The following is a 26,332-nucleotide window of genomic DNA, read 5'->3' on the forward strand; positions in this document are numbered from 1 at the left end:
TGGAATTATGACGCGATTTTGAAAATTCTTTTAGTAATAGAAAACTACGTTACTCATGAGTTCTGTAAGCTACTTTTTATCCCGGGAAAATAATTTCCCGAAAAAACCCTTCACTCGGGCGCAGGCGCCGGCAAACGCTAGTATAGTATAATATATGACTGTAATACATTAATTATATTAAGAAACGGTAGAGTTATATGTTGCCGAATAAGAAGACTAAATTAATAACGCAGACGTTACATTCAAAGGTATTACATTTACTACGTAAGATGCGAGGCATGCCGTGAGATTTATCAGGCTTCCGCCCTAAACACTGCATATTTAGTTCGCAACTCGAACCTGACAGCGTGACAGTGACCGTGGCCCTGGTGGTGAGACGGAAGTGCAAGTGAAAACCACCGGCGATGTGACGTCACACTGAAGAAAGTACCACCGTGGGCTCACTCCGCACCAGTAGTGGTCGGGCTACCGCGCGGCTCGCACGTACGCCATGGACGAATAATAAATCAACAAACATGTCACTCCGCCGGTTAATGAGCGCGGTGCGATCGGCGCGAGAAGCCATCATGAGGGGCGCTCCGATGGCCGACGGACTCTTCAAATCCTTGTTATCAGTTGTTGTTATATTCTGTATCGCCGTCTCGTCGCCACAGTCGGCGTCTGCTAAGCCGTTCACGTTCAGTTTCCCTGCTGGATGGTCGCTGGCGGGGCTGGTGGGCAGTGTGGGGGCGCGGGCCGATGCCGCGGACAGAAGGGACCCCGCTGCAGGCGTGAAGCCGTACACTGGCAGACGCATCGGCAACGACACACTCAGGATGATCTACTACCACGACCAGACGGTGGCTGTGGTGGAGCTAGGGCCCGAGAAGCTACTGCTCAACTGCGAGCTCATTGAGACATAGTAAGTAAATCGTTGTTGTATTTATAATGTGTAGTTGGTTGTTGCGCTCACTGTAGTGTGGTTGCGAAGGTAATAAATACAACTGATCTTTCAATTGAAGTACCTATTTAATAAACAATAAAATATTGTACCTAATAGCCACTTCCATTCATAATTTAGGTTGCAATATTGTTTAAGTTGGTAAATATGCACGCATAATCAAAATGAAAAGTTTACTACATCTATTCTATACTTATAATAAATCTGTAGAGAGGTCAATTCTGTACATGAAATATATTTCCAAAATAACTATCAGGGGGTGATTAGGGATCGATACTGATGCCAAAAATGCAATTAGTAAATTTTTGTCTGTCTGTCTGTCTGTCTGTATAACCGTTATAGAAACAAAAACTACTCGACGGATTTTAACGAAACTTGGTACAATTATTTGTCATACTCCTGTGCTGGTTATAGTATACCTACTTTTCATCACGCTACAATTAATAGGAGCAGAGCAGTAAAGGGAAATGTTGGGAAAACGGGAGAAGTTACTCCATTTTTTAAGCTTCCGTCGCGTGTGCAACCTTAATGGTTAAAGCTACACAGAAATCATGTATGACGGAAATGTTCTCCTTAAAATTATGTAAAAAATATCCCACGACAGCATATCTATCTTTTATGGTTGACTCACAATAACACGTGTAACTCCCGATAGCTTAGCAGTTCGAAGCTTTCTCATTATATTTGTCTACTCTTACGTTTATAACACTCTCAGTCATCCCTAATTAAAAAAGTTAACATTATTAAATATTCCATAAAAAGAATCATAGAAATCGGTATAGAAACACCAAAGTTATACATGAAATACGCTAATAATAAGCCATCATGCGTGAATACTGAATCATGCTATAAGGATTATTTTTGTATATATATAAGGTCGCGAACGCACAGGCAGGCGGCTTGCTTGGCACCTAGAGGCTAGCGAATCACCTAGCGAGTAGCTTCGTAAAACGAACATTCTCGAACGTTCGCGACCGGCTCCATTTTTGAAGTCCGAAATCCACGCGGGCGAAGCTGCGAGCGGAAGCTAGTAAGCAGATAAAATTGTTTAAACGTATAACAGTATAATAGAATTCAAGAATAGTTTATGAAGTACTTTTATTTTAAAACTTGCGAGATTGGACACATAGGCATTATATCTACAGTTGTCTATTACTTATAATGCTAAATATTAATCTTGTCCCGAATCTTCCAAGAAGCCACCACCTCAAAACTCGTCGCCCGTACGTAATTTGGACAAATGGCAAAATTGACCCCTAATTCATTGAATACCGCTGGCACATTGCATTGTGTGACAACGAGATAATTGCGCGGAGAGATTTTTGAAACTGGTCCTATTTGAAGAACGGTGCTTAGCGGGTCCTTCTTGCAAATACGTACCTAACTTCAGCTCTAGATATCCCTTGTGCTAAAAATACCTAGGTAGTTACAGTCACTTTCTGATAAAGCATAAAAAACTTATATTTTTCGCGTAATAAGTAGAGCGTTCTTGAGATTATTTTGATTGCACTAAATAAGTTTAGTTCCGAGAGACGAAGGCCTAAATCTAAACAAAATTTAAAATATTGTGTTATAATGGTTACCAGCAATGCACGTTTGAGTTGTTACTACAGATAATTTTATCACGATAAAAGCATACGCTGTTACGGACCCACACAGTTTCACGATAGATCTGTACCTCTTACTTATATCTGACACTCACAATTAATTAATGACTAGCTTTTGCTCGCGGATTCACCGGCGCGGGAGTTTTTCTAGGATAAAAGCACCGCGATATAATTTCCCGGGATAAAAAATAGATTATGTCCTTCCCAGGGTTTTTAATATCTTTATACAAAATTTTATTGGAATCCGTCTGGTAGTTAAGAATTTTAATTGCGATCAGACAGACATACGCGGCGGGAAACTTAGTTTTATAATATGTAAGGATGACGTTGTTCACTACTTGTCTAGACTTACGCTTGTATTTTTAACATTACCTTACGAGTAAAAAATTAATGAATCATAAAATACATAATTCTTTTCTCCGGAAACATTAATGTTTGCAACGTTAGTATGTCTTAAATCATCAGTTTTCCAACGTTGAAAGAAAATAAATCGCAATATATCGACGTGTCGTGAAAACGCATTTCCGCATGCTTGTGAATGAAAATCAAATCATAGTTACATTTAGTATTATTTATCAACGAATTCAGACTAAGAATGAGTGTATTAAAGCAGGAACGTGATATATTTGTAAAATATTATTATAAAATTATTACGTCAATATTATAAGGTTGTCATTTAATGTAAAAAATAAAAGAAGTTAATGGAAAACCGTGGCCTAAACCAATGCTCCATTCCAATTAAACACTAATGTTTACAAACCGTTTGAAGAACCAGATATAAATACGTGATCAAATAAAGCAATCAGTCGCTACAGTGCTTTTAAGTAGACGTAATTTCTGGTCTTGGACTTTCTTTATATCTGAGCTCTTTTCACAACCTAGATGAGTCCATCATGAAATGGGTTACTTCTAAAGGTAACCATATCCCTCAGGCAGACGATTTATTAATACTTTCTTATAATCACGCATGCAGTCAGTTAGAAATTCATGGCATACTAAACCCCGCGCAGTGAGACGCCAGATGACAGGTATAGTGATGTAATGAAACATGATAATCAAACTCGGTGATATGAAAATGATGGATAACAATAGTTTAATGTCCGCAATGCTTCAGCGAGTACAGCCCTGGCACATTTAAATCAGTTTTAACCATCATTTTGACGTAGCTATAAGTGAATAATAGGACCAATATTTTTACCTCATAAATTCTAGAAATTACCTAGTTGAAAGGACTATTAAAACCAAGAGATACTTAGTATTAATAATAATGTAAAGCTACGGGGGGTCACCTGGAAGACGAAAGTATTTATCAATTTTTTTATTTTATTATGTTATCAATATTTTGCTGGATAGCCAAAGCGGTTTTAAATATGTTTTGCACGTTAAGATTTGGTTAGGTGAAGTTTAAACATACTACAGGTATCCTGGTTTCAAGTTACTTTTACGAGGTTAAATGCGGATTAACCTGGAAATTTAAAACCATTAGTAGCCTTTTAACAAAAAATTACTATTTTTCTCAATTCTCTTCGAAATTTGTATTCAAATTTAAATACTTAATTAAAGCTGTGCAACATTTTTCAATTTGGGTTTAAAAGTAACGCAACTTGTTTGAAGATGTTAGAAGTTAGGTAACTTATAACTAAAAAGAAAGAATTTCAAAATAGTTCAAATTACATAGGTAGCAACTTCGGAGACGAGGACAAAAAAGGTTGGATTAAAATAATTCTAACGTAACATTATTTAATATCCTACCTATTTATTTCAATAGTTACGTACATTCATATTTTTTAGCATTCAAAACGTACACGTATTTGGTACCTATCATTAATAAATTCGTTAAGTAACATGCACATATTTATGTAATGTGAATAATACTTACAATAATTACTATGTTCTACATTTCGTGTTAATAGTTCTGTCAGTTCAAACGTATTACCGCTGCACAATATACGAGTTTTGTTTTTGTATCTAATTCTTAAACATTGTCTAATGAACTAGGTTAAGTGTCAAATGACGTCACAATCCAGCATAACGAAATGTTGCAAAACCATTGCTAATGCGTATTTCTACGTTAATGGCGTACCGTATCCGCGATAGTAGTTAGATACAAAAGTAAAAACTACATCATACGAAGTTTAACTTTCGTTCCATTTTCCCTAACATCTTAAACACGAAACACCCGAAAATTTTCTTTAAAAGTAGGTTAAGAACCGACCCACTTATATTCACTGCAGACTCCTAAAATATGCATCTGGCGTTAAAAATAATGAGAAAAAATTGCATTTCCATCTCCCTGCGAGGTTGGCGCACGGGCAGTGGGCACCTGTTAAAGACCCTTCAGCTAATTGCTTCCCTCTCGAGCCCGCACCACTCAGCACTCACAACTTATGACGCAAATGTCTGAGCGATCTAATGCTATGAAAAGGCCACATTGTAAACACCAGGTACTATATTGCTCGTTGTTCGAATTCGAAATCTAGAACTTTTTGACGAATGTCTTATGCGAGTAAGATAAAAAAATGCAATAGTTTCAAGAATGTAGAGTTGCTTTTCGGTATATTTGAAAGGTTTGAAGATTATCTAGTTTTTTTTTTCGCTCAGAATTTAGTTTCTCGTCCAAGGTAAGCACAAAAACTGTAGCCATAGTAGCCGAGAAACTGCAACGTCCTTTACACCAGAAGTTGACAATGCACATTGTACTTTGTTCGGCGGCAGAAAAACAGTCTGTGGTTTCTATCTAGGTGGACCTTCACATATGAGTGCTATCACAACCAAAATCGGGCTCAAACGAATTATAATAAGATTAAGAATTATTAAGCTGTACATTTGTTTAACACGTACTTATCGTGTGTGTTGTAATGTTGTTACGCGGGAATCCCATGTCAGGGCCGGTGGTCTCTATCTACGGACTACGGCATGCACTTTATTTACATGCAATGGCTTCACTAACTTATGTAAAAATAGTGTAACTGTAACCGGCTTATGTTAAGAATAAGTGCGTTATATAATACAGCATATGTTATTGGAAGCTATACTATATGATACTGGAATTATTGTAGGTACCTAAGATCATTAAAATCTGAACCGGTTGACGTCAGCCATTTAAATCAAAATCTTTTGAACTCAACATTATGTAGGAGAATGGAAATATAAGACTGTCACCCTCACACCCGCCACTGCATCTCCTGTAAGCCAGGATCGGTAGTGGCGCACATTTTATGACACAGGGCGCTGAAGCTTAGCAAGCTTCTGGAAGCACTAATTAATCTTAACCTGCAACGAAATTAATCAAATAGAAGGATAGGAAGGAGTTTGAAATGCGCTTTCCACTTCGTTCACAGCAAAGCGGAAGACAAAATTAAAAACTACAAAAGGTATTTTTAACCTCAATCATATACATTTACAACTGGAAAAGCCAGATATAAAGGAATACGGATAAAATAGAAAGGGTGCACCTGAAGGACAAAAGAAATATTATTGATGAATGCCAAGGCATTTATCGACCAATAAGTATTTCCTGAGTATTTTAAAATGTAAAGCTAAGGCCGCGGTATCGACCCGGGTATCAAACGCGGCTTAACATGGTCGAGGTGACGGCCACTGTTGAATACTTCATTACAGTGAGCCTTTCTATTATAGTTAATTTTTATTATGCCTGGCTATTACCGTGTTACTAATGGAGATGCAGATTGAGAGAGTTTTTACAATCTCAACTGATCATATAAAATGCATCAGTAAAGCTCCATTACCTTAAATTTTCGTCAGTCGCGGTCGAGCGAGCTCATTTGACAAAATTTAGGTAAGATATTTGTAAGTGACATGGTTTTTCACTAAAACTCCGAGATTTTAAGTAAGGAAGGAATATGTTTATGTTTTTTACTGAAGACATAGGTTCTAAAAGACAGCAAGGATGTTATGGTCTACTGCTAGTACCCCTTACAAAAGATGTATTTACGCCTGTAACATTCAAGTGGCGTCTTCATGTTCATTGCTAATTAAGCCGTTAGAGAAAGTGTTCCCTAACGAACACGTGTCTGCTATTTAATAATTCAGTCTTTCCTTGAACGTTGCGACAGACGGAGACCGCCGTATGCACTCCGATTACTAATGAATGAATCGTAGGCCTATTGGTTTAGTAATGGACCTTATCTATGGTCAGCTGGGTACCTTGGAAATTGTTCGTGTTTAAGATTTGAACAAAAGCTCTGAGAAATTATACTAGCTCTGAATACTTTTTTAATTTTTAGACACAAAGACATTAGTAAACATATGAATATATTAGGTGTTGCTCGCGTGAAAAGTCTTCGAGATGAAAGTCTCGAAATTATTGTAGCGATTCTTAACGCTACCTGTGTGACGCCAGTGCAAACTATTAAAGAAAAGTTATAAAAGTGCATTATTTTCTCATAGCAATAAATTACTAAAATATAATGCAAAACATGGTTTATCCGCTGACCATACAGCCAAAGCCATTCAGCTGTTTTTGTGTTTACTTCTAGCAAACATCCAAACATTTTCACTAGCTTTGGTGTGAGTAATGTGTTGAATATAAGTAGTGGCCAAGGGTCTATTCAATCGGATTCCTATCGGCTTCACTTTTCTACTTTTGTAAGCAAACTATAAAAGTAAATTATATTATCAACAAATAAACAATTAATTTATTTATAGCATACTGGGGTAAAATCCAATTATAATTAGTATTAGTACGTAATACGTATAGTTTCTTTCGGACTATTTCACCCTATGTCACCGATAGATAATTTAAAGTTAAGCCTGGCTTACAATATAACACTTTCTCGTGTGACAGACAAAAATACAACGCAAAATACGTTTACGAGGCCAAATAATGCGATTCCTGCTTCCACTAGCTGAGACTGCTCATTAACAAAATGAATAAACAGCGGCGAATAAAATCGCAATTGTATCAATATTGTAATAGGCTATTTCGTAGACTGATCAGTCGTCTTGAAAGTTGTTTCTTGCTCGTTCTCTTATAGAAACTACTTCCCCATCTGTCTATTTGTACCTATTACTTGTACTGAAATACTATACAATAAACATTCAAGTTAAACTCTTCAACTACTTCAGGATTCAATTTACGGAGACAAAGAGGCTGATTATCAAAATTCACGGTGACAATAAACAATGTAAAACGCTGAGGTAAAACGGTTTGTTACACTATGGTAATAAAACAATAGCAACTGCCAATGGTTGCGTGCGTGGTGCCTGACGTGACGGCATTCAACGTGATCTGATGATAATTTTATTGTTCTCTTTGCTTCATTCATTTCGGTGAATTATCGTTGGTATTGATTGTATTCAGAACAATTATTATACACATACATACATCTAAGTAAGTAATAAATTACATCTGTCTTTTATTTATAAGTATCTACGTTTTTTTTTGATTTGCAGAGATCTTGAACTTTGGATTCAGATAATTACAATTTCATATATTTATATTCTAAATTACAATGACAAGTTCTTACAAACGCTAACGACAATACATTAAAAAAAAATACAATAAAACAAATTGTAAAGTTGTGTTTAGTAACAATAAATTCCCATTATTTTATGTATATTCATTTTAGGTATAAATCATCCGATTTTTTGGTGATTGGTGTTTATCGTCCATTGATGTTCACTAAAGATAATATAGTCACTTAGCAAATAAACATGTCTATTGTAGTTTTCGTAGCAAACAAATATTTTGACGCAAACAAAATATACGGAGCATTTAATCCTTCAAAATGCGACAATTTCCATCTAGAAAATTCCTTTTTTCCAAGCGGTTTGCACGTGTTAGGAAGGGAAATATACTGAAGTAAAGCGGGCATCATGTATCACAATCAACTTTACGCAATAATCACCTGTCACGGCTCACGCCCGGCCGCAAATAGATCGCCTGGTAACCGACGCGACGTCGTTCATCCTATGAACCTTTTACAAAGTAAATTCTACGTTTTATCCTACTATGGAACTCAGATAATTATTTTATAATCACTCAAAATTCGTTTTTGGAACAATTATGTAGGCGGTTAAAGCCTAATTTATTTTAAATACGAGGTTAAAAAACAACATTTCCCTTTAAATTCCTGATCTGTGATCATTTAAGTACCTACTACGCTCTATCGATTTGGGTATAGCCTTCGTTAAAGCAAAAATATTCTGCTTTATCTGTACTCTATCATAACAGTTCAACCTATGCGCAGAAAGTATTACGTATAATATATTCCTTGGTCATCAATATTCGAGATTCTTATAAGGATTTTGAAGAAATAATTTTTTTCGGATCTTTTTCGTGTCCACAAATACACTTTCGCACTAGAGTTGCAAGCATGTTAAAAACAGTTGTAACATAATATTTTGGCAAGTCATGTTTCACGGCTAGTGACAACATAACAATTATGCAAAACCGCAGCTACAACGCGGATTATAGCAATAGTGAAAGTTATTAGTGAGAACCGGCTTCGGAGCATCTGTAACGCGTGATTACATCTCTACTGATATAAATGAGCCAAATTGCGTGAACAGGCCCGCAGCTAGCTACTGTTAAGATAGCCAAATGCGTGCCACTGCTCATCCTAGCTTACAGGAGTTGTAGTGGTAGGTGTGAGGGCGGGAAAGTCTCGTACTGTTAAGATATTTGTAGTAGCGGATATCGGTCACCATACACAAACTGTAAAATGCGTCATAGTGGCTCACGTAATTGCGTTGCGTTCTCGGATCAGTCTATGTATATCCGATTTCAAATAAGCCAGCGTGATTGTGTGGATTAGTGCGGGACTAACTCTCGTCGAGACACTATCTAGACGTACTCCGCTTATCATCAGGTGCAATGGGGACACTTTGCCCGTATAAAATGTTCCTCCATCGGTCTGGTAGTAGCAAACTTAGACTAAGAAGTATGAAACCCAAGGTTTTGTGTTCGATGTAAAAAAGAACACCTAAATTTCGGGTTTTATGGGGCGGATACTATTTTTCGAAATGTAGATGCCCACTAACAATTCATATGCATTTCGAGACGAGCCAAAGATTTAACAGCTTCTCTAAAGCTCTCTTTAGCACATAAGAACTTCTGATCAACCATCCCATTCATACTAGACAAATCTACAGATTGACTACCGCTTATATTCGTGTGATAGAGTATCAAGTGCCGCATCCGCAATCCAAAAACGGCAGTATTCCTTACCGAGTCCCGAGTCCCGGTTGGACACGTCAGCGATGGCCGCGCACAATGCGCACAATGGACCCGTAACGAGACGCAACCGATCCGTTTCTACGTTTATTGTCATCACTTACTGTGTGATGAATCGAAACGGCTTAATCTAGACGGTTTTTATGACGACGAGACGAGCAACGGATGACGACGTCGCTGCCTGGTGGTAAACGTTACATATTAAATAATAGTATCCAGATATTTGAATTGTTAGCGGCGATAGCGTAGTTGGTAGTGGAATGGACTGCCGAGACAAATGTCCACAGGTTCAAAACCCAAGGGCACGCACCTCTGACTTTGCTTAAATTATGTATGTATTATTTGTGAATTACCGCGTGCTTTAACGATGGAGGAAAACATCGTGAGGGATCCTACAACCCGAGTAGTTCTCTATTAAAATTTTAAGGGGATGTGAAGTCTATCAATCGGCTCTGGGCCAGCATGGTGGATTAAGGCCTAATCCCTCTTAGTAGTGGAGGCGGCCCGTACCCAGCAGGGAGACAGTGTTATATTAGATCTTTGAATGACAAAGCACTAAGTAATATCGCGTAGTGGTCGTCATTCTGAAACAAGATATTAAGGCTCATGATGTCAGTAACTACAATAGATAAAATGATAGCGTTTTCTTACTGCTATGTGAAGATATTGACAAAGGAGTGGTCAACAAAATATTAACGCAGGTTCGCCTACGAGAAAACAATCAAATAAACTTTCGTGAACGACATGAATACGCGAACTAGATTTTTATTAAATAAACATTATTATTGAGTTTGCGTAGTTAATTATAGCATTGGTGGTAATAGAAATCGGCGGATGTGCGCTTTCTCCGAGCGTCGCCGCGTCTGTCCGTGTATCACGATCCACGACACCTCCACCTCTGACAGACGATACTTTGTTTAAAGAAAGTTGCTTTCCGATTAATAAAATTGATAATTAATGAAAGTAAAATAAACTTCTAGGGGTGTTTGAGATTATGAAACAAAAATTAAACCAAATGTTTGTTGTAGCTGAAATATTCTGCTGGATTACAATGGATTCTTGCCTTACAATGGATTCGATAATATCAGGATAAAAAGATGATATATTAAATATAAAAACGTTTTATCATAGATGGATGTCTGTCGATCTCAACCCGACGCTATGCTAACTGCTAGAATAATTAAAAGATTCTTGTAGAGTAGTTGTACGAATATGTGGGTGAAGGGTCCAATGAACCTTTCTAGCCTGATCATAACTTGATGTCCTTTAATTGACACTTCAAACATCCACAATTCAAATATGGATGAAGCCATTGATATTCTGAAGCCGTTGTGGTTATTATGTTATAATCCGAAGGACTATTATAGGAAAACGCATTTGTATATGAAGGCCACCAATCGACTAATGCTACCTGAATATGTGCTATCGTGATCTCATATCTATACTAATATAAAGAGGAAAAGTTTGTAAGTGTGTTTGTTTGTAGGAGCTAATTTCTGGAACTAATGTAACAATTTTGAAAATTCTTTTATTAATAGGAAGCTACATTACTCCCGAATCGTATAGGCTACTTTTTATCTCAAGAAAATATTTATCTCGGAAGAAAAGTACTCACGGGCAAAAGCCAGTTATCTGTAAAAGATTACTACTTGTTAAACGTTTTCATTCTGTAAACTGAAAGGACGAAGTGGCTTCAATAATCAGCCTTCGTTATCAGCCCATTATACAACATTTCTGCAAGGCACTAAAAATGCTGAGGCATTTGGTTCAGCACGTTAAAACCAATACGCATTTACATTTCACATACTTCCTTGATAATTCTTTTAGAATGTTCATCGTGTGCATTTTGTTCTTAACCATTAAAACGAGCAATAACAATAAATACACGCTTTTACAAGCCATAAATATTCGCGATAACTGTGAAATCTTTCCGCAGTGCATTCCGCTCTAGGCTAGACCACCACCTCTATTTAAAATATGGGTCATAAACTGTTCCCATTCTGGAAGTCAAGGCACGGTTTGGTTACAGAAGTCCCTGAGCTCCACTAGACTTCACTGATTGGATCATTGGTCAATTGAATCACTGACCGGGTTATACAATACGGCGGCAGGAGAAATTACAACTCAGACAAACGTATCCTTACGACATACAAATTGCTGACTCGTTCTAGAAGATAGAAGATAATGAAGAAGGGCACTCATCGGATAATGGCACTTTAAAATATGACTCAGGCTAAAATACTCATTAAAGAATTATAATGCTTGGCATAAGCTTTTAGTGAGCAACTCCTGGCGTGAATGAATAGAATTGAATAACTAGGTATTATGGACAAGGGTTTCCTAGGTTAAAAACGTTCCTAGGCAATACTGTTTAAATCCCCAGAGCGGCTTGAAATTTGGCAGGTCAAATCGAAGATAAACCATTTCCGCATTATCTGTGAAGACTCCATTTCTCTTCGTCGTTAACATTAAACTGGACACTTCTAATAAATGTATGATCACTTTACCGCACCAAAGAATTACTGATTTTTAAACAATTCTGTAGTAATTTTGGGTAATATAGCCCAGTGAGTCAAGGCGAATTGTACGGATTCAGACAGTCCCAGCGTGCCAGTCACTTACTCGCACTGATTGGTCGTCGGGCTATTTGGCAATTTAACGTCTGAAAAGGTTATGCAATATTATCAAAGGGGAATTTGAATTAGTAATTATAAAGGTAAATTGGTAAATCTTAAAATAATGTCATTCGTATACGTGCTCTTTCTATTTCTGATTAAAATTAAAGGAAAAAACATGATTCTATGTAAATTGTGTGTAATATTTTTCTTCTAAGTAATATCTACCTCATAGTTAGCTAAATATTATAAATGTTGTTCACCACCCAACTACTTACCATTAAATGCTTTCATTAACAGAAGATAGTGCACGTAACTATACTTAATTTGCTTTTTTCACTTAATTCTATTTCCTCGGAGTTTTTGTAGAATAATTATTAATAAGAAATGCTTGGCAGAATGTTTTCAAGACCTTCTTTCATACAGTATGTGATGACTCACAAATTGTTCTTTTGTGAATGTAATAGTGATGACCGAAACACGTGTTACCTTGTACGTGATATCTCGTCATTTCATACCATTACCAATGCCTGTATTATCCTATTGCTGGGCATGAGCTTCTGTTTATACTAATATTATAAAGATTTGTTGTGGGTTTCGAGAGGCTAAGCTCTGGAATTACTTAACCAATTTCAAAAATTCTTTCATTAAAAGGTAGCTACATTACTTCTGAATGCTACTTTTTATTCTGGGAATATATAGAGCAAAGCCTTTATCTCGCAAAAACATTTTCACGCGGACAGAGCCGCGGGCATAAGCTAGTTTATTATAACTCAGAGATTTAGATTTTTTGTCTACCTGATGCTTTTTTGTCAGTAAATTTTCCATAGCTTCAAAACTGTTAGGAAAACTTTAAGATAACGGTTTATAGTTAATTTAGTTTCCTTCGCCAATTACTGTCAGGTTTAACCTACTTTTGATATATAAATGATATCTTTTTGCCGATGTACGACAGGTTTAAACTGTGGTTACGGAAACATCGACCCATTAAAACTTCAGACTTCATGTAACTGAGAATAAGTCATTATGTGCTTGTGAAACAGTATTGTCGGAACTTTGTGCTGATAAAAAAACATTTTTCGATTGCTATAATTAAAAAAATACGTGGACAAAATATATCAATCGATATATTACGTTAATAAGAAAACGAAATTGGGATAAAATCATTTTTGATATAAGTATTAATTACCCATTATTATTCTAATAGAACAACATGTTAATAACTAACTATTCTGTTAGATAACTATGCAAACTAGCGTGAATAATGAGTGAACCCCATCTGTTACATGGCCGCGTCAAACCGCTGTGGTTAACTGATTACGCATTAGGTTTACTGGTCTGTGATGACCTTCAGTAAATTAGGCTACGGCTAGCTTAAATCTATGACACTAAACAAAAAAATTGTCATACCATGAACTAACAGATGCAATGTCACCCAAAACTAAATCATACGAGCCTATTCATTGCTTAGTAATGTGCATTAATGAAAATTATGTCTCATATACCTGATCGGAATTACCATCAACTGTATTTCCTCGCTGGTGATCCACAAGTCATGATTTGTATTCGGTAAAAATAAAATCAGTACACTCTAATACTATCTATTAATATTCTTATTACATTTAAACAAATCATAAATCCTAACACAGACGAAATTTCAAAAGCATTAAGATTGGTTTTTTTGTCTTCAAAAAGTAGGAGGTTATCAATTCGATGTGGTTTTTTTTACAAGCAAATACCGAATTATTATAATTTTTATAAATGACCAGTTACCATCGAGTTCGACGTCAAGTGCCGTTACAGACATCCTTGGACTAGATACCAAGTGTTGCAATCATGGTGCAGTCGAGATGACGCTCGCTGCACGCCGACATTCATTGTTGTTAACAGTAATCAACTTTCAAAACAAAGTCGACTAAAGTACTAAACAGATATTAGTGTCGAGATCAGAAAAGAGAATTGGCAAGTCAGCGACAAAACCACAACGAAATGTCACATAGATGTAAGTGAAACGACATCCCGTGAGGTCAAATTTAACCGATAATTTCTTTTATAAAACTTCTAAAACTAATGTGCGTTACTCACCGCTAATTGTATCATTTTTTTAAGCTTGATGTGTAACGTTTATAGCCGAATGTCAATTGTAGACCTACTGACATTCATATAATAGATTTTTTAAAGCGATACACTCACTACAATCTCCTTTAAACCAGCACAATTAACACATATTGCTGCTATATGGGTAAAAAGCTATATTTTTTTATACTTGCACGGGAAAATGACCCCACTGTACCTGATGGTAAGTGGAGAGGGGTCCAATAGAATGTCGACTGACGAGAGATGATTACCTTTCAGCAGTCTGCACAATTATGCCGGCCTTATAGAACCGGATATACACAGGCTCATTCCGGAATGACACCTTATGTACGGCGGTCACTATCCAGACGGATATAAAATATATCCTACCACGATAATTTCTCACGAGAAAGCTTAAAGTTCATTCAGATAATGTTCGTATTATCTGGTATTTTTCTTGAATATTACATTGAACAGTGTTATTTAGTGAAACGGCAAGGTTAGAAAGCGTTGTGTGGTAGTATTAAGTGCCAGCAGTTGTTTCTCTCGTCAACTCATGCTTTGGTTTCAATAATTTACTGGTATAATATATAAGTTTAGAATTTTTTACGCAACATCTCAATTCGAGTAACGTCTTCAGCATCTGAAATTACATTGCCAACTTATTGCGGATCATTTTCAATTAGGTACTTAATACGATTATTAAATATCAATCATTGTTCAATCATTCTTCATTTCTTATTAAATAATAGACATCCATTAACGTAGTGAGTCATTATTTCATTATTAAAGTAATGTACGTCAGTTAACAATAGCTACGTAAATCATAACTAAGTAATAACTGGTTTATTACTTTAGAACGATTAAACATAAATGAGCCGTTTATTGAATAAAATGGATATCGTGCGAACTTCGAGGAAATTGATTTGTGAAATGCATTCGAACTAATGGCGGGAAGTGATTAGACTCCGGAAAAATCAACTATTTGAATTCATTCATATACAATCTTTACTTTCTTTTCAATGTGTTATGAAACTCCTAACCAAAAACTACCATTGTTGTGAAACAGGAATCTAAGTTAGAAATAAAATTCTTTGAAAATTTGGTATGCAACTTATACAATATTTATTTATTTTTATTAAATTAAGACGAAAAACAAATTACAATCAAAAACTGTAACAAATTATAAAATATACAAACATAAAAATAGAATGTATTCCCAAACTTTGCGCCCTTTACTTAAAGAAAGACAAAATAATTACAATAACAAAATGTATAGTTTCAATTTATGTGAATATTAACCAAAAGTATTCTTTGGAAGAATATAAAATATTTAAGGATATAATAGTGGATTAAAACAATTTCTATACACAAATAAATAATGCTTTCATAACTTTCTTCCTAGCCGCTTTGAAAAACAACAGTTAATCACATGTCAATATTTTTTTAAGTAAACAAGATAGTGTTTTTGCAGTATTTGCATTCGCTCTTACATAATATTATTCAGCAACATCACAAGCATTTGGTGATGGCGAGTTAGCACATAAACCTGTTCACATCGTTGTTTTTGTGATGTTCCACGGATTTCTAAATGTTTCGTCACAAGGCTTTAGTCGCTAATTACGGAAACTGCAGCGTTGATGTATGGTTACAGGATAATGTTGATTAAAAGTATATGTCGTAAGTTGAATATTCTATGAAAGTATAAAGAATAGCAAAATAAGCTAAATTGTATTGTACTTTTTAATTTATGGAAGTAAACAAAAATCTAATGTAATATCTCCATTAAATTAGGTAAATTTATAGGTAGGTACTTATTTCTACTTCAGCCAATTAACAAATTACCTGCCTCATAATATTTTTAAATATACTTAATTGTGTTGATTTAGAATTCGCTCTATCACCGTAGAGTTTATTTTAATATATTTTTTTTAGGAAAAAAGTGAAGTTTTACTTTTAAATATATGCAAGTATTCATCATGTATCTATAATTTTAGGATTTATGTATTCATAAGATAAACCTCCATAATTTGTAAGTTGTCACCACGTTGTGTAGTTAAGAAGCGCAGGTGTGTGCATGACCCACTGAACTGAATACATTATTGAATTATCATTTACCTGTGTACGCACAAAATATACTACTACATGCGTAAACATTTTACTCTACCGTTGTAGAAAATTTGTATAAGATTTATTTGTTTTAAATATCCAAAAGTTTAAAATTTTTAGCTTAGTATTCTCGCAGTGTTTAGCGTCTTCTCCCTTTGGTCTTTAGATCTTCGGAAGAGAAATTGACGGGCTCCACTATATATTTGCTGGTAGTAGGATATATTTTATATCCGCTTGGATAGCGACCACCGTACACAAGGTGTTAAAATCCGCCATAATGGCCCATGTAAGTGTGTCACGATCCGGGATCAGCCTGTGTATATCCGGTTCCAACGGGCCAGGCATAATTGTATCGACTACTGACGGGTAATCATCTCTCGTCAGTCAACATTCTATTGGACCCCCCTCTACTTATCATCAGGTGCAGTGCTGTCAGTTAGCTGTTCCCGGATAAACAAAACCGTCAAAGTCTGAACTACAAAAGTATCTTATAGAATGTACATTCCAAATAAGTATACCATCTTTTAAGGACAGACATTGGGTGAAGATTTCTTCAAATTTCGCCAGAAATGTGGCTCCGTCACTGAGTTATCCGTAGACCCAGACACATCTCACACTAGCCATTATGGTTTTTAGGGCACTCGTTGCTTTAAACTGGTATTATTGAAACGAAAAAGTCGGTCGCAGTTTGCGTAAGTATACAAACAAGGCGTGGCCAATTTTTGTTGACACTGTTGAGCTTACTTTAACACAACAGTTAGTTCTGTAAGCATTCGAGCTTACCCACTCATATTAAGCTTAAATAATGTTTAGTTAGTAGCTACTAGCCAAGAGCGTCCCTTTGTGCAAGGAATACAAAATCACATCAGCATTTAGGCAGTCATTTTTTTAATGTAGCATACGTATGCAAAACTATTGTTCCTAAGTATGATATTTTAAGGAATGAAGCGGAAACCTATCATACTAGTTGAGAACCTCCAGACATAAGTATAGGTATAGTATATATGCTTGTAACTTGTTTAAAAGATTATCTTCAAGACCATCACGGAATACAAAGCATGTACATTTATTTATATGTATAGTTCTTCCTCTTTTGTAATAAAGATGGCCAGAAACTAAAGCAGATAAAAAACCGGACAAGTCTAAGTCGTAATCGCGCAACTAGACTTCATATGTTAATACTTTTTGTCATTATTACTGTTTGTTAGGACGTCTAGCATTAATTAACCAGTCGTCACTATAGTCAATTCTACGTAAATTTATGTCAACAACCTATTACGGTTATAAAATTATAGAGAAATGTCTTGGATAGTCAGACAGTGCGGCGCGTCGATCAGTGCCTTGAGTTTTAATATTAGGGTTTAGTTAGCGCGTCAGTAGTTAAGTTTTATTTCAAATATTAGGGTATAGTTTGTAATAATAGTAGTTCTTAATTACCAACTTGGGAACAAAATTATAGTGTTAGTTACTTCATAAACGAAATACTAAACAAGCTAATTTTAAAGTGAACCAAATGAGCTTCTACAAGTGACACCGTGACTCTACTAGATGGAGCTAGTGCTATTGGAATATGCAATAATTTAGACAGTCTCATAGACCACTTCCAGCGCCTTGAGCCGTTGTACAATAGATAGGAACCCGCTGAATAGATGTCACAATGCGTTTCCGCCGTGTCCTGTCATTGAGCCATCTACATACGGCATACACGAGATTACCGGAAAATAAAATTTATGGGCCTTTACCAAGTTAATGGCGAAGGAAAAGATGCAAGACGGCAGAGATCACTGTTTAGGTTTGAATAACGTAGCCGGTATTATAAATGGCCCTTTGAGGCTTAATACCTAATTTTATAGGGCAAAGAGCGCTGTGCCGTGCAAAACTGCCTACGGCGTGGCATCCCATCTTCGTTTTCAAGTTTGGATAGCTTTGGGTCTCCGGCTAATCTTGTGTCTGACGTCAATCAAGTCTAATACCATTATATAATTAAAAAAATAATAAGTAATCGAATTGGCCAACAAAATCTCTTCACCGAAGAAATGAGCTTGATAGTTCCTAATAAAAGGATTCCGAAAATTAAAGTCCAAATTTCAAAACAATAAGTACCTCCGAACAAGTACAACTATCGGATTATATTTATATTATTGGACATGTTATCGGAACCGGTCGACGTCCATCAGCTCCTCGCGGTGAAAGTAATCACGCGTGATGGCCGGATATTACGCAATTACTGACCTTTCCCTCACTAACGAGCTGGTAGTCGGTCAGGCAGTTAGATTCCAGTAACGAAGAGAAGCGTGGATATTTTTTTATCAACGAAATAGAAGTCATCCACTTAATTTTGATTCTAAATCTAAGGGATCCAACCCAGATACAATTTGCTTTATAATTTAATCTCTATAACACAAGAATAAACGTGTTATCTCATCTCTTAACGGCATCAAGTAACCAATTGCATTAAATATTATTAAAGTTCAATGACTTGTGGTTCATTTAAATTTAATTATGAGTTTCGATTCCGGGATGTTCATCGACGACGCGTGATGGCGAAATTATGAATTTCCTTTTACGTCGAAGCATACATACCTGTACCGTATAATTCTCTTTTGCAATTATAGAAGAATCAGCGATGTGTAATAAAATTACTTTTTATTCTTATAATTGGATAATCTCAGGGATAGCTAGCTGATCCACAGTTGAGATATACAATTAAGCAAATTGTAGTCAAACACTGGGTTCCCAAAGACGAGACAAAAGTTACAATTGATTTCGAAACAATCTTTACCTCAGTAAACGCATTAACCTTGGTATTGTGTAACTGCAATAGTAAGTGCTTCTACGTTTTCGGATCTATATCTTATGTATTCTGTTTCCAGCGACGAGGACGACACGGCTCGTCTCTTACGACAGCTGAGCCGCATCAACCGACCGCTCGGAGTCACATTCCCGCAGATGATCAAGCTGATGGCACAGTGTCAGCAGGTACATATATAGCATAGCAACACGCCCTTTTCACTTTTTCAGGGGTAGACAGAGGTGTAAAACACCCCAATTTCACACTGTAAGTTTGCTCCCATATACTATAGTTATACCTTAAGCCCTTGAATATCCCGCGCTAATAGTATAAGTAGTAGGTTGCGAATATATACTCATTATATATATTATTTATTATATTATATATTATTATATTATAATCATTTCAAAATTTAAGTACGAAACAGTCCTACAATATTTTGTAGTCAAAAGTCAAAGTCAAACAAGTCATAGCAAAAAAAATATTGTGCACCACAGAAACATTTGGTTTTGGACTCACGCGCTGCACCAACAGCATTCAACTAATCATGAATTATCTTAAAAAAACGATAACCATGTGAAAACGCAGCAATAGAAGAACAAAAATCGATATCCAAAGCGATACATTGAATGTGTTCAAAGAAGTTGCCGTGGCATCGCTTGAATTAACCATTGTTTGCCGCTATAGACGTGTTTTTGTTTTCCACGATCGCTTCTGTTGAACAAGTTTCTAAACGTGATATGTGACACATTGAAGAGTAAATATCTGTCTGGTTTAAAGAATTGGGGTAGGTAGAGTCAAGATTGTCCTAAGTTTATATCAGCGCAAAAGGGAATCTGAGTTTAAAGCTGAAATTTTGACTTCGAGCATGGGCCTTTATTACATACTGTGAGAATATTTTTTATTTCCATCGTTTTCTATATTCACATGTTTTTATGATATAGTGTCCCTGTTAGTTGCTATATTATCATCATTAATAGCTGTAGTCATAAATACCCCACGATATTCACGCGATAGATTTATATTGACATGTTTTTATTGTAGTGACCAAGGGTAACCTAACTTATCAGCAATACATCGATGTATCGCCATCACGCTAAACACCGCATTAGAAAGAATTTTTATTAATATCTATTTTTGTGCGGTACTTCATGACGTAACTATAGGACAACATGGCGGAACCCCGGGTTCAAGGGGTTTTCAAATATTTGTAAAACTTACAAAGTTTTTTGTGTATTGGGACCTAAAAGGGTGGCCGGAAAAAAACTATGTATGTAGAGATTGTCATGTTAGAAAGGGCTCTATAGATTAATTTGCCACAGGCATTTTACGATGTAATTACTCCACTGATGGTACTTATTGAAATAATTAAATAATTAGACATCATTATAATATATTTAAAATGCTTCCGTCAGTCCCAGAGTGCCTAGAGCATTTTATTATTTTTTATATGAAGGATGAGTTTAAAGAGTAGGGATTTGGACCGTTAACCTCTCATTCGCACACACATTAACAGTTTTCACGTTGGTTTGCTATCAGAGTAGCATCTGCAGTAAGGGTTATTCTCAATCGAATCTCCAATAAGTAGACATAACTACATAATATCTAAAACATGACTCAACCTTTGAAAAAGCTTCGCTTATTTACCGTGTTTAACTGGATGTACCGGAATAAGTAACAAGGAGTTAATTGAATAGTGACGTTGTAATTTATGTTTAAGTTTTGAGTCGTTTTGCCACTGTTTACGGTCGTTCGCATCGCTTACCATCAGGCGAACGCGATGGTCGTCTTGTCATTCAACTCCAATCATAAAACCGATAGAATTAGCTTTACCGCGTCTACAATGATCTTCAATAGTTAACAATCTAAAAGATGCCCTCATAAAATAACTTGTCACAATGTCGGTTAAGAAATACTTAACTATTATGTGAATCATTTCAATAACATAAGTTACGTACCAAGCAACGTTTATTGCAACTGTATTAATTGTTTATGGCAATGAATATTTCCATCATGTACCGATAACACGCACCCGTGAACTGTATGATTGCTATTTCATGTAAATCGCAACTTCACAAACATTGAATATCCACACTCCACGAAGTGTTAACTAGGTACACTATAACGTTTATTACAATGCATTAACTATGTTTTATATAAAGATCTAGAAGACAATCTAGTCTTTAATATTTTTCAATGAATCTATAACTAACACATTTAGCAACAAACTCAATTAATGTCATTGCCTCAACTAAAAAAAAGTTCTTGTTTCAACTTCTACATTATATACTATACTTATAAAAATGAATCCCTATTTCCCTTGGTCACGCCATCACGCGTGAACGGCTGGACCGATTTCACTATATTTTTTTTGTTGTGTTTGTTATTGTCAGGAGAAGGTTCTTATGAAAGAAAAAAATCAAAAAATTGCACGGAAAATTAGAAAATTTAAGAAAACTTAACGAAAATATTAATTTTATAAAATTGTCAATTGTTTGAAATAGCTGTCAGCGATTTACAGAATGCGCACTGAGTTAAGACGGGACAACGTCTGTCGGGTGAGCTAGTTATATAATTAACTAGCTTCCGCCCGCAGCTTCGCCCGCGTGGATTTCGGGTTTCAAAAATGGAGAAGGTGCTCAATTTGTCGGGATGTTTTTTTAATGTATGGCGGTATGCAGGTGGTCCGATTGTCCGGTCAGGGTCTGATGATGGGATCCTGGTGAAATCGAAGGAACTTTTAACCATTAAGGTTGCACACGAAATGACGGAAGCTTAAAAAATGGAGTAACTTCTCCCGTTTTCCCGACATTTTCCATCACTGCTATGCTCCTATTAATTGTAGCGTGATGAAAAGTATACTATAACCAGCTCAGGAGTATAAAAAATAATTGTACCAAGTTAAGTTAAAATCCGTCGAGTAGTTTTTGTGTCTATAACGGTTATACAGACAGACAGACAAAAATTTTACTAATTGCATTTTTGGCATCAGTATCGATCCCTAATCACCCCCTGATAGTTATTTTGGAAATATATTTCATGTACAGAATTGACCTCTCTACAGATTTATTATAAGTATAGATATGCAAAAGTAGCTCAAAAATTGTCCATAACGAAAACATGCATTTTAAAGTAAAACAAAAGAAATAATATCGTGAAGCCAACCAAATAATAACTAATGATATATTAAATTTTGTGACTGTTCAATTTAGTCGGGTCCGCGATATCACTTTTGTTGAGTTTCAGAACGCGACATTACATTATTATATTCTGTGCTCCAACGCACACTGCTTTGATGTTAGGAACACACCTACATTGCTTAGACAACAGTGAACTTTATACAATAGCAATAAAGCTCAAATTGACTCTACGTATTAGTTAGAAAACGTTTGTATGGGAAATAGAAAAATGCTGTTTTGACGATTTTCCCGGCAATTATTCGAATTTTTCTCACCTTTTAAACCTTCCCTAGACCTTCACGAATAATTCAAGACCAAGATAAGATAAATCCGTTCAGCCGTTCTCGAGTTTTAGCGAGACTAACGAACAGCAATTCATTTTTATATATATAGATTAGGAATGGTTTATGAAATGTAATGCGCATCAATCTTACGTAGCTATTTCGAATTGTCTTTAGTAAAGTCAAGATAAATTAGACCTGGATAATAAAAAGTATACGCCATTATTTCAGATTAGACATTAAATTGGATCGTCTATCGAATAACAGAATCTAAATTACCCAAAACGCTATATTAAAGTATTGCGTCAAGTATTCATATTGAGTAGCGTATAAGTATTTCTCTGTAGTCGTTTGTGTGGTCGCTGTCGTTTGATAAGACATGCTATATATATCCTCTCTTTGTACAGTGCGCCTAATGTTCGGGCTGCCGTATTTAATACCGAATACGTTCACGGGGAGCTGTTTATATTTCCATGCAAAAATTTACGAAACAAATCGTACTAGAAGTATGTTATATTTACGTAAGGCCGTTGAATAATATCTACGGAACCTAACAGTTTCTAAGAAATATACCTCTTACTTATAATAAAACACTTGCAAACATTCTTAAATGTTTATTGTGTTATGACTTCCTATTATAATTGTAGTGACGGGCAGGTTACCATTAGTAATATTATAGATATGTTTGAATACGTTAATGCAGTGAAGGGATATCGTGAGTCAGCAAATAACAACGTACGTGAAGGACAATTTAAATTACGAAATATATAAGTATAAACTGCATTCAAGTTGTTACTGCCCATGACCATATCGCCCATATTGTATCTAAACTTGATGAATTGGTTTTTGGGTAGAGTGGGGCCGAGTGGTCTGTATCAACCCAAGAATTGCGTGGTACCCACGCCTGATAATGAGCTAGCCTATAATTTGTTTTTTTTTCAAATGAATATAACAAATATTTCTTACAGAATAATTATTTTCAACTGTTTTTACAATTGGAGTGACGGAAGGGGGCGAGGTTCCGCTATTTGATTCGTAGCTCGGCCGTAGATATTGATTATTAAACCAAAATTACCAAATTTATAGTTATAAGGACATAGTATTCGGTAGTAGGTTCTTAGTATTCTGCACAGGTATCTACCATCTACAAAATCACTTTTATCTACACCCATAGATATGGAAAAATAAGTTTTCTTCATTCTCTCCAACATTCTTCTACCACGAATAAAATCGCGGAACCGAATTATGGTAAAATAGTGCCTATTTTTTAAAAAAATTCGAGCAATGACATCATTATGCATATGTGGTCGCCCACTGGTCGAAAAATGACCGCAATTAATATATTTTTTAAATTTGAATGTTATAACGTCCAGCGGCATTCTTTCCCTATTTCTCTGTAATGTCCTTAAAAAGGCCCGTACAAAGTTATTTCAGGTGTATGCTTACATAAATTGCCAAAAGATGTCGCTGCGCCGTTTTTAAACTGGCTATCGTTTCGTTTTATCCAATCTCTATGGGTTAATAATTGTATACCAGGTTTATCCTGAAGTAAGTATTTTGGGATAATAATTTCAAACAACTTTTTAAAGAAGTATTTTTGTGGGTCACTACCCAGGCAACTGGGGATGTGACGCTAGTATAAAATAAAAATAGCTGGTTTCTGAAGCTTAAGCAAAATGCGATTTATACTCCATCCGACCGCGCTAAATAGCGACGGCCACGTTCAGTTCTGACTTCTGACAAATAAAGAAGACGATATCACTCTGGCTATTCGTCCAAAAAACCAGTTCTTGAAACTCCGCATACCGCAGTTTCATCCTCGCCGCGTTCCCCGTCCCTCCGAAGTCCGACCCTTCTAATAGTTCCAATCCGCGTGCCGACAATGCGGTAATGGTTAGATGGTTAGTTCACTATGTTACGCGCATCCATAATCGTCTCATCGTCTACTAGTGAGCGCCCTTAGCCGATGTTTGTAACCCGTTAGTGGGTTGCTTTCAGCAGGGCCCCTAATATTTTTAAGGGTTGCGAGCGCCTAATGCGCTCACCCGTGAGACCTGTATGTTTGTATAAGCCAACCTTTGCCACACTAACAAACGTACTGTCAAGTTAATAAAACATCTGAAGCTTGATCGTCACTATTTACTGCAAGAGCCTTGATAAACATGCTGATTGCTGCGTTTGATCAAAATCTCAAATATCTCAATTCCGCAATCAAATTATTGTGATGAGTCGTGGCCCTTGGATACTATAATGCACATTTCACACCTCTGTAATTGTTATTATTAATTCCATCTGCAACAGTTAACAATTGAAGAGCTGTTAAGACAGGATATTTCCCATTGTTGAGTGGTGTCTTTGGTTGTAGGTGGAAGGCGTGGAGGCGCACGAAGAGACCGGGCGCGCGAGCGAGTGGCGCGCGCAGCACTCGGGCTCGGAGGCGCGCGCGAGGCTCGACGCGGGCGGAGTCCACGCCGGCCTGCTCGGCGGCAGCCCACTCACTCTACTGCAGGGAATTATACCTGGTATGGCTCACTGTTTCTTCGCAGTTTTCCAGCTTTAATATTGTTTATAATATTCATAAAGGGTAGAATGATATTATATGAGATGATTTAAGTTTCATACCTGTTTACAGGCACAAAATGGTGCGGCACCGGTGACATAGCGGCCGACTACCACGACCTAGGCGCCGACAGGCGATTGGATCGGTGCTGCCGCACACACGACCTGTGTCCCAGCAAGGTGCGCGCCTTCTCGCGCCGGTACAATCTGACCAACAACTCCATCTACAGCAAATCCCACTGCACCTGCGACGACATGCTTTTCGACTGCCTCAAGGCCACCAATACGTCCGCTTCGCACCTCATGGGTCACATCTACTTTAACTTAGTCCAAGTTCCTTGTTTAGAAGACTCGCACAACGGCCGACAGTTCCGCGACGCTAAACAAGGCTTTTGATTTAGCGGCATCTAGCGGCGATTAGGGAAATTAAATAACAGCGCCATCCTTGTGTATTGCACAGATAATAAATTTGCATTTATTTATCGACGCCTAAATTATTCAACATATTTCTGTTTTGTATCAATGTGTAACTTTTTTTGAAAATTTGTTATCGTGTATCGAAAAGAAATATTCCTAGCAAAAGTACGGAAAAATTCAAATGATCAGTCGTTCAGGCGTCGAAATTTTATTCTTTTTATCAGAGTGTAAATAATGTTTAAATGATATCTATTATATTTATAAATTATTATTTAACATTAGACGCCCAACTGTGATAAGTCTGTGCCTTTTAATATGATAGTGTGTTGGTGGCGCTATAGAAATGTTGAACAAAAATAATATTTTTAAATAGCTCATAAGTAAATACGTGCATCATAACAATGATTTCGTACAGACATCTGTGACAAAACTCTACTTATATGTAAAAAGTAATTGTGTTTTAATAATGTAGAGATTTTAATGCGAGTTAAAAATACCAAATATAATTATTTATTTCAACATGACTATTCGATTTATTTCTCCATTTTTCTAAGTCGTTA

The 26,332-nt window shown here is 36.2% G+C and overlaps 1 protein-coding gene across 1 annotated transcript; it reads left to right on the plus strand.

Annotated features, from left to right (window-relative positions):
* Window positions 1-240: 240 nt before the first annotated feature.
* On the plus strand, window positions 241-26,297 carry LOC115447059. The gene is made up of 4 exons (XM_030173977.2): window positions 241-901; window positions 19,419-19,524; window positions 25,162-25,318; window positions 25,429-26,297. Exons 1-4 carry the CDS (start codon window positions 516-518, stop codon window positions 25,749-25,751), a joined length of 972 nt encoding a protein of 323 aa, XP_030029837.2. The 5' UTR covers window positions 241-515; the 3' UTR covers window positions 25,752-26,297.
* Window positions 26,298-26,332: the final 35 nt, after the last annotated feature.

This window comes from Manduca sexta, chromosome 14 (genome assembly GCF_014839805.1).
Source record: "Manduca sexta isolate Smith_Timp_Sample1 chromosome 14, JHU_Msex_v1.0, whole genome shotgun sequence".
NCBI classification, from domain to species: Eukaryota; Metazoa; Arthropoda; class Insecta; order Lepidoptera; family Sphingidae; genus Manduca; species Manduca sexta.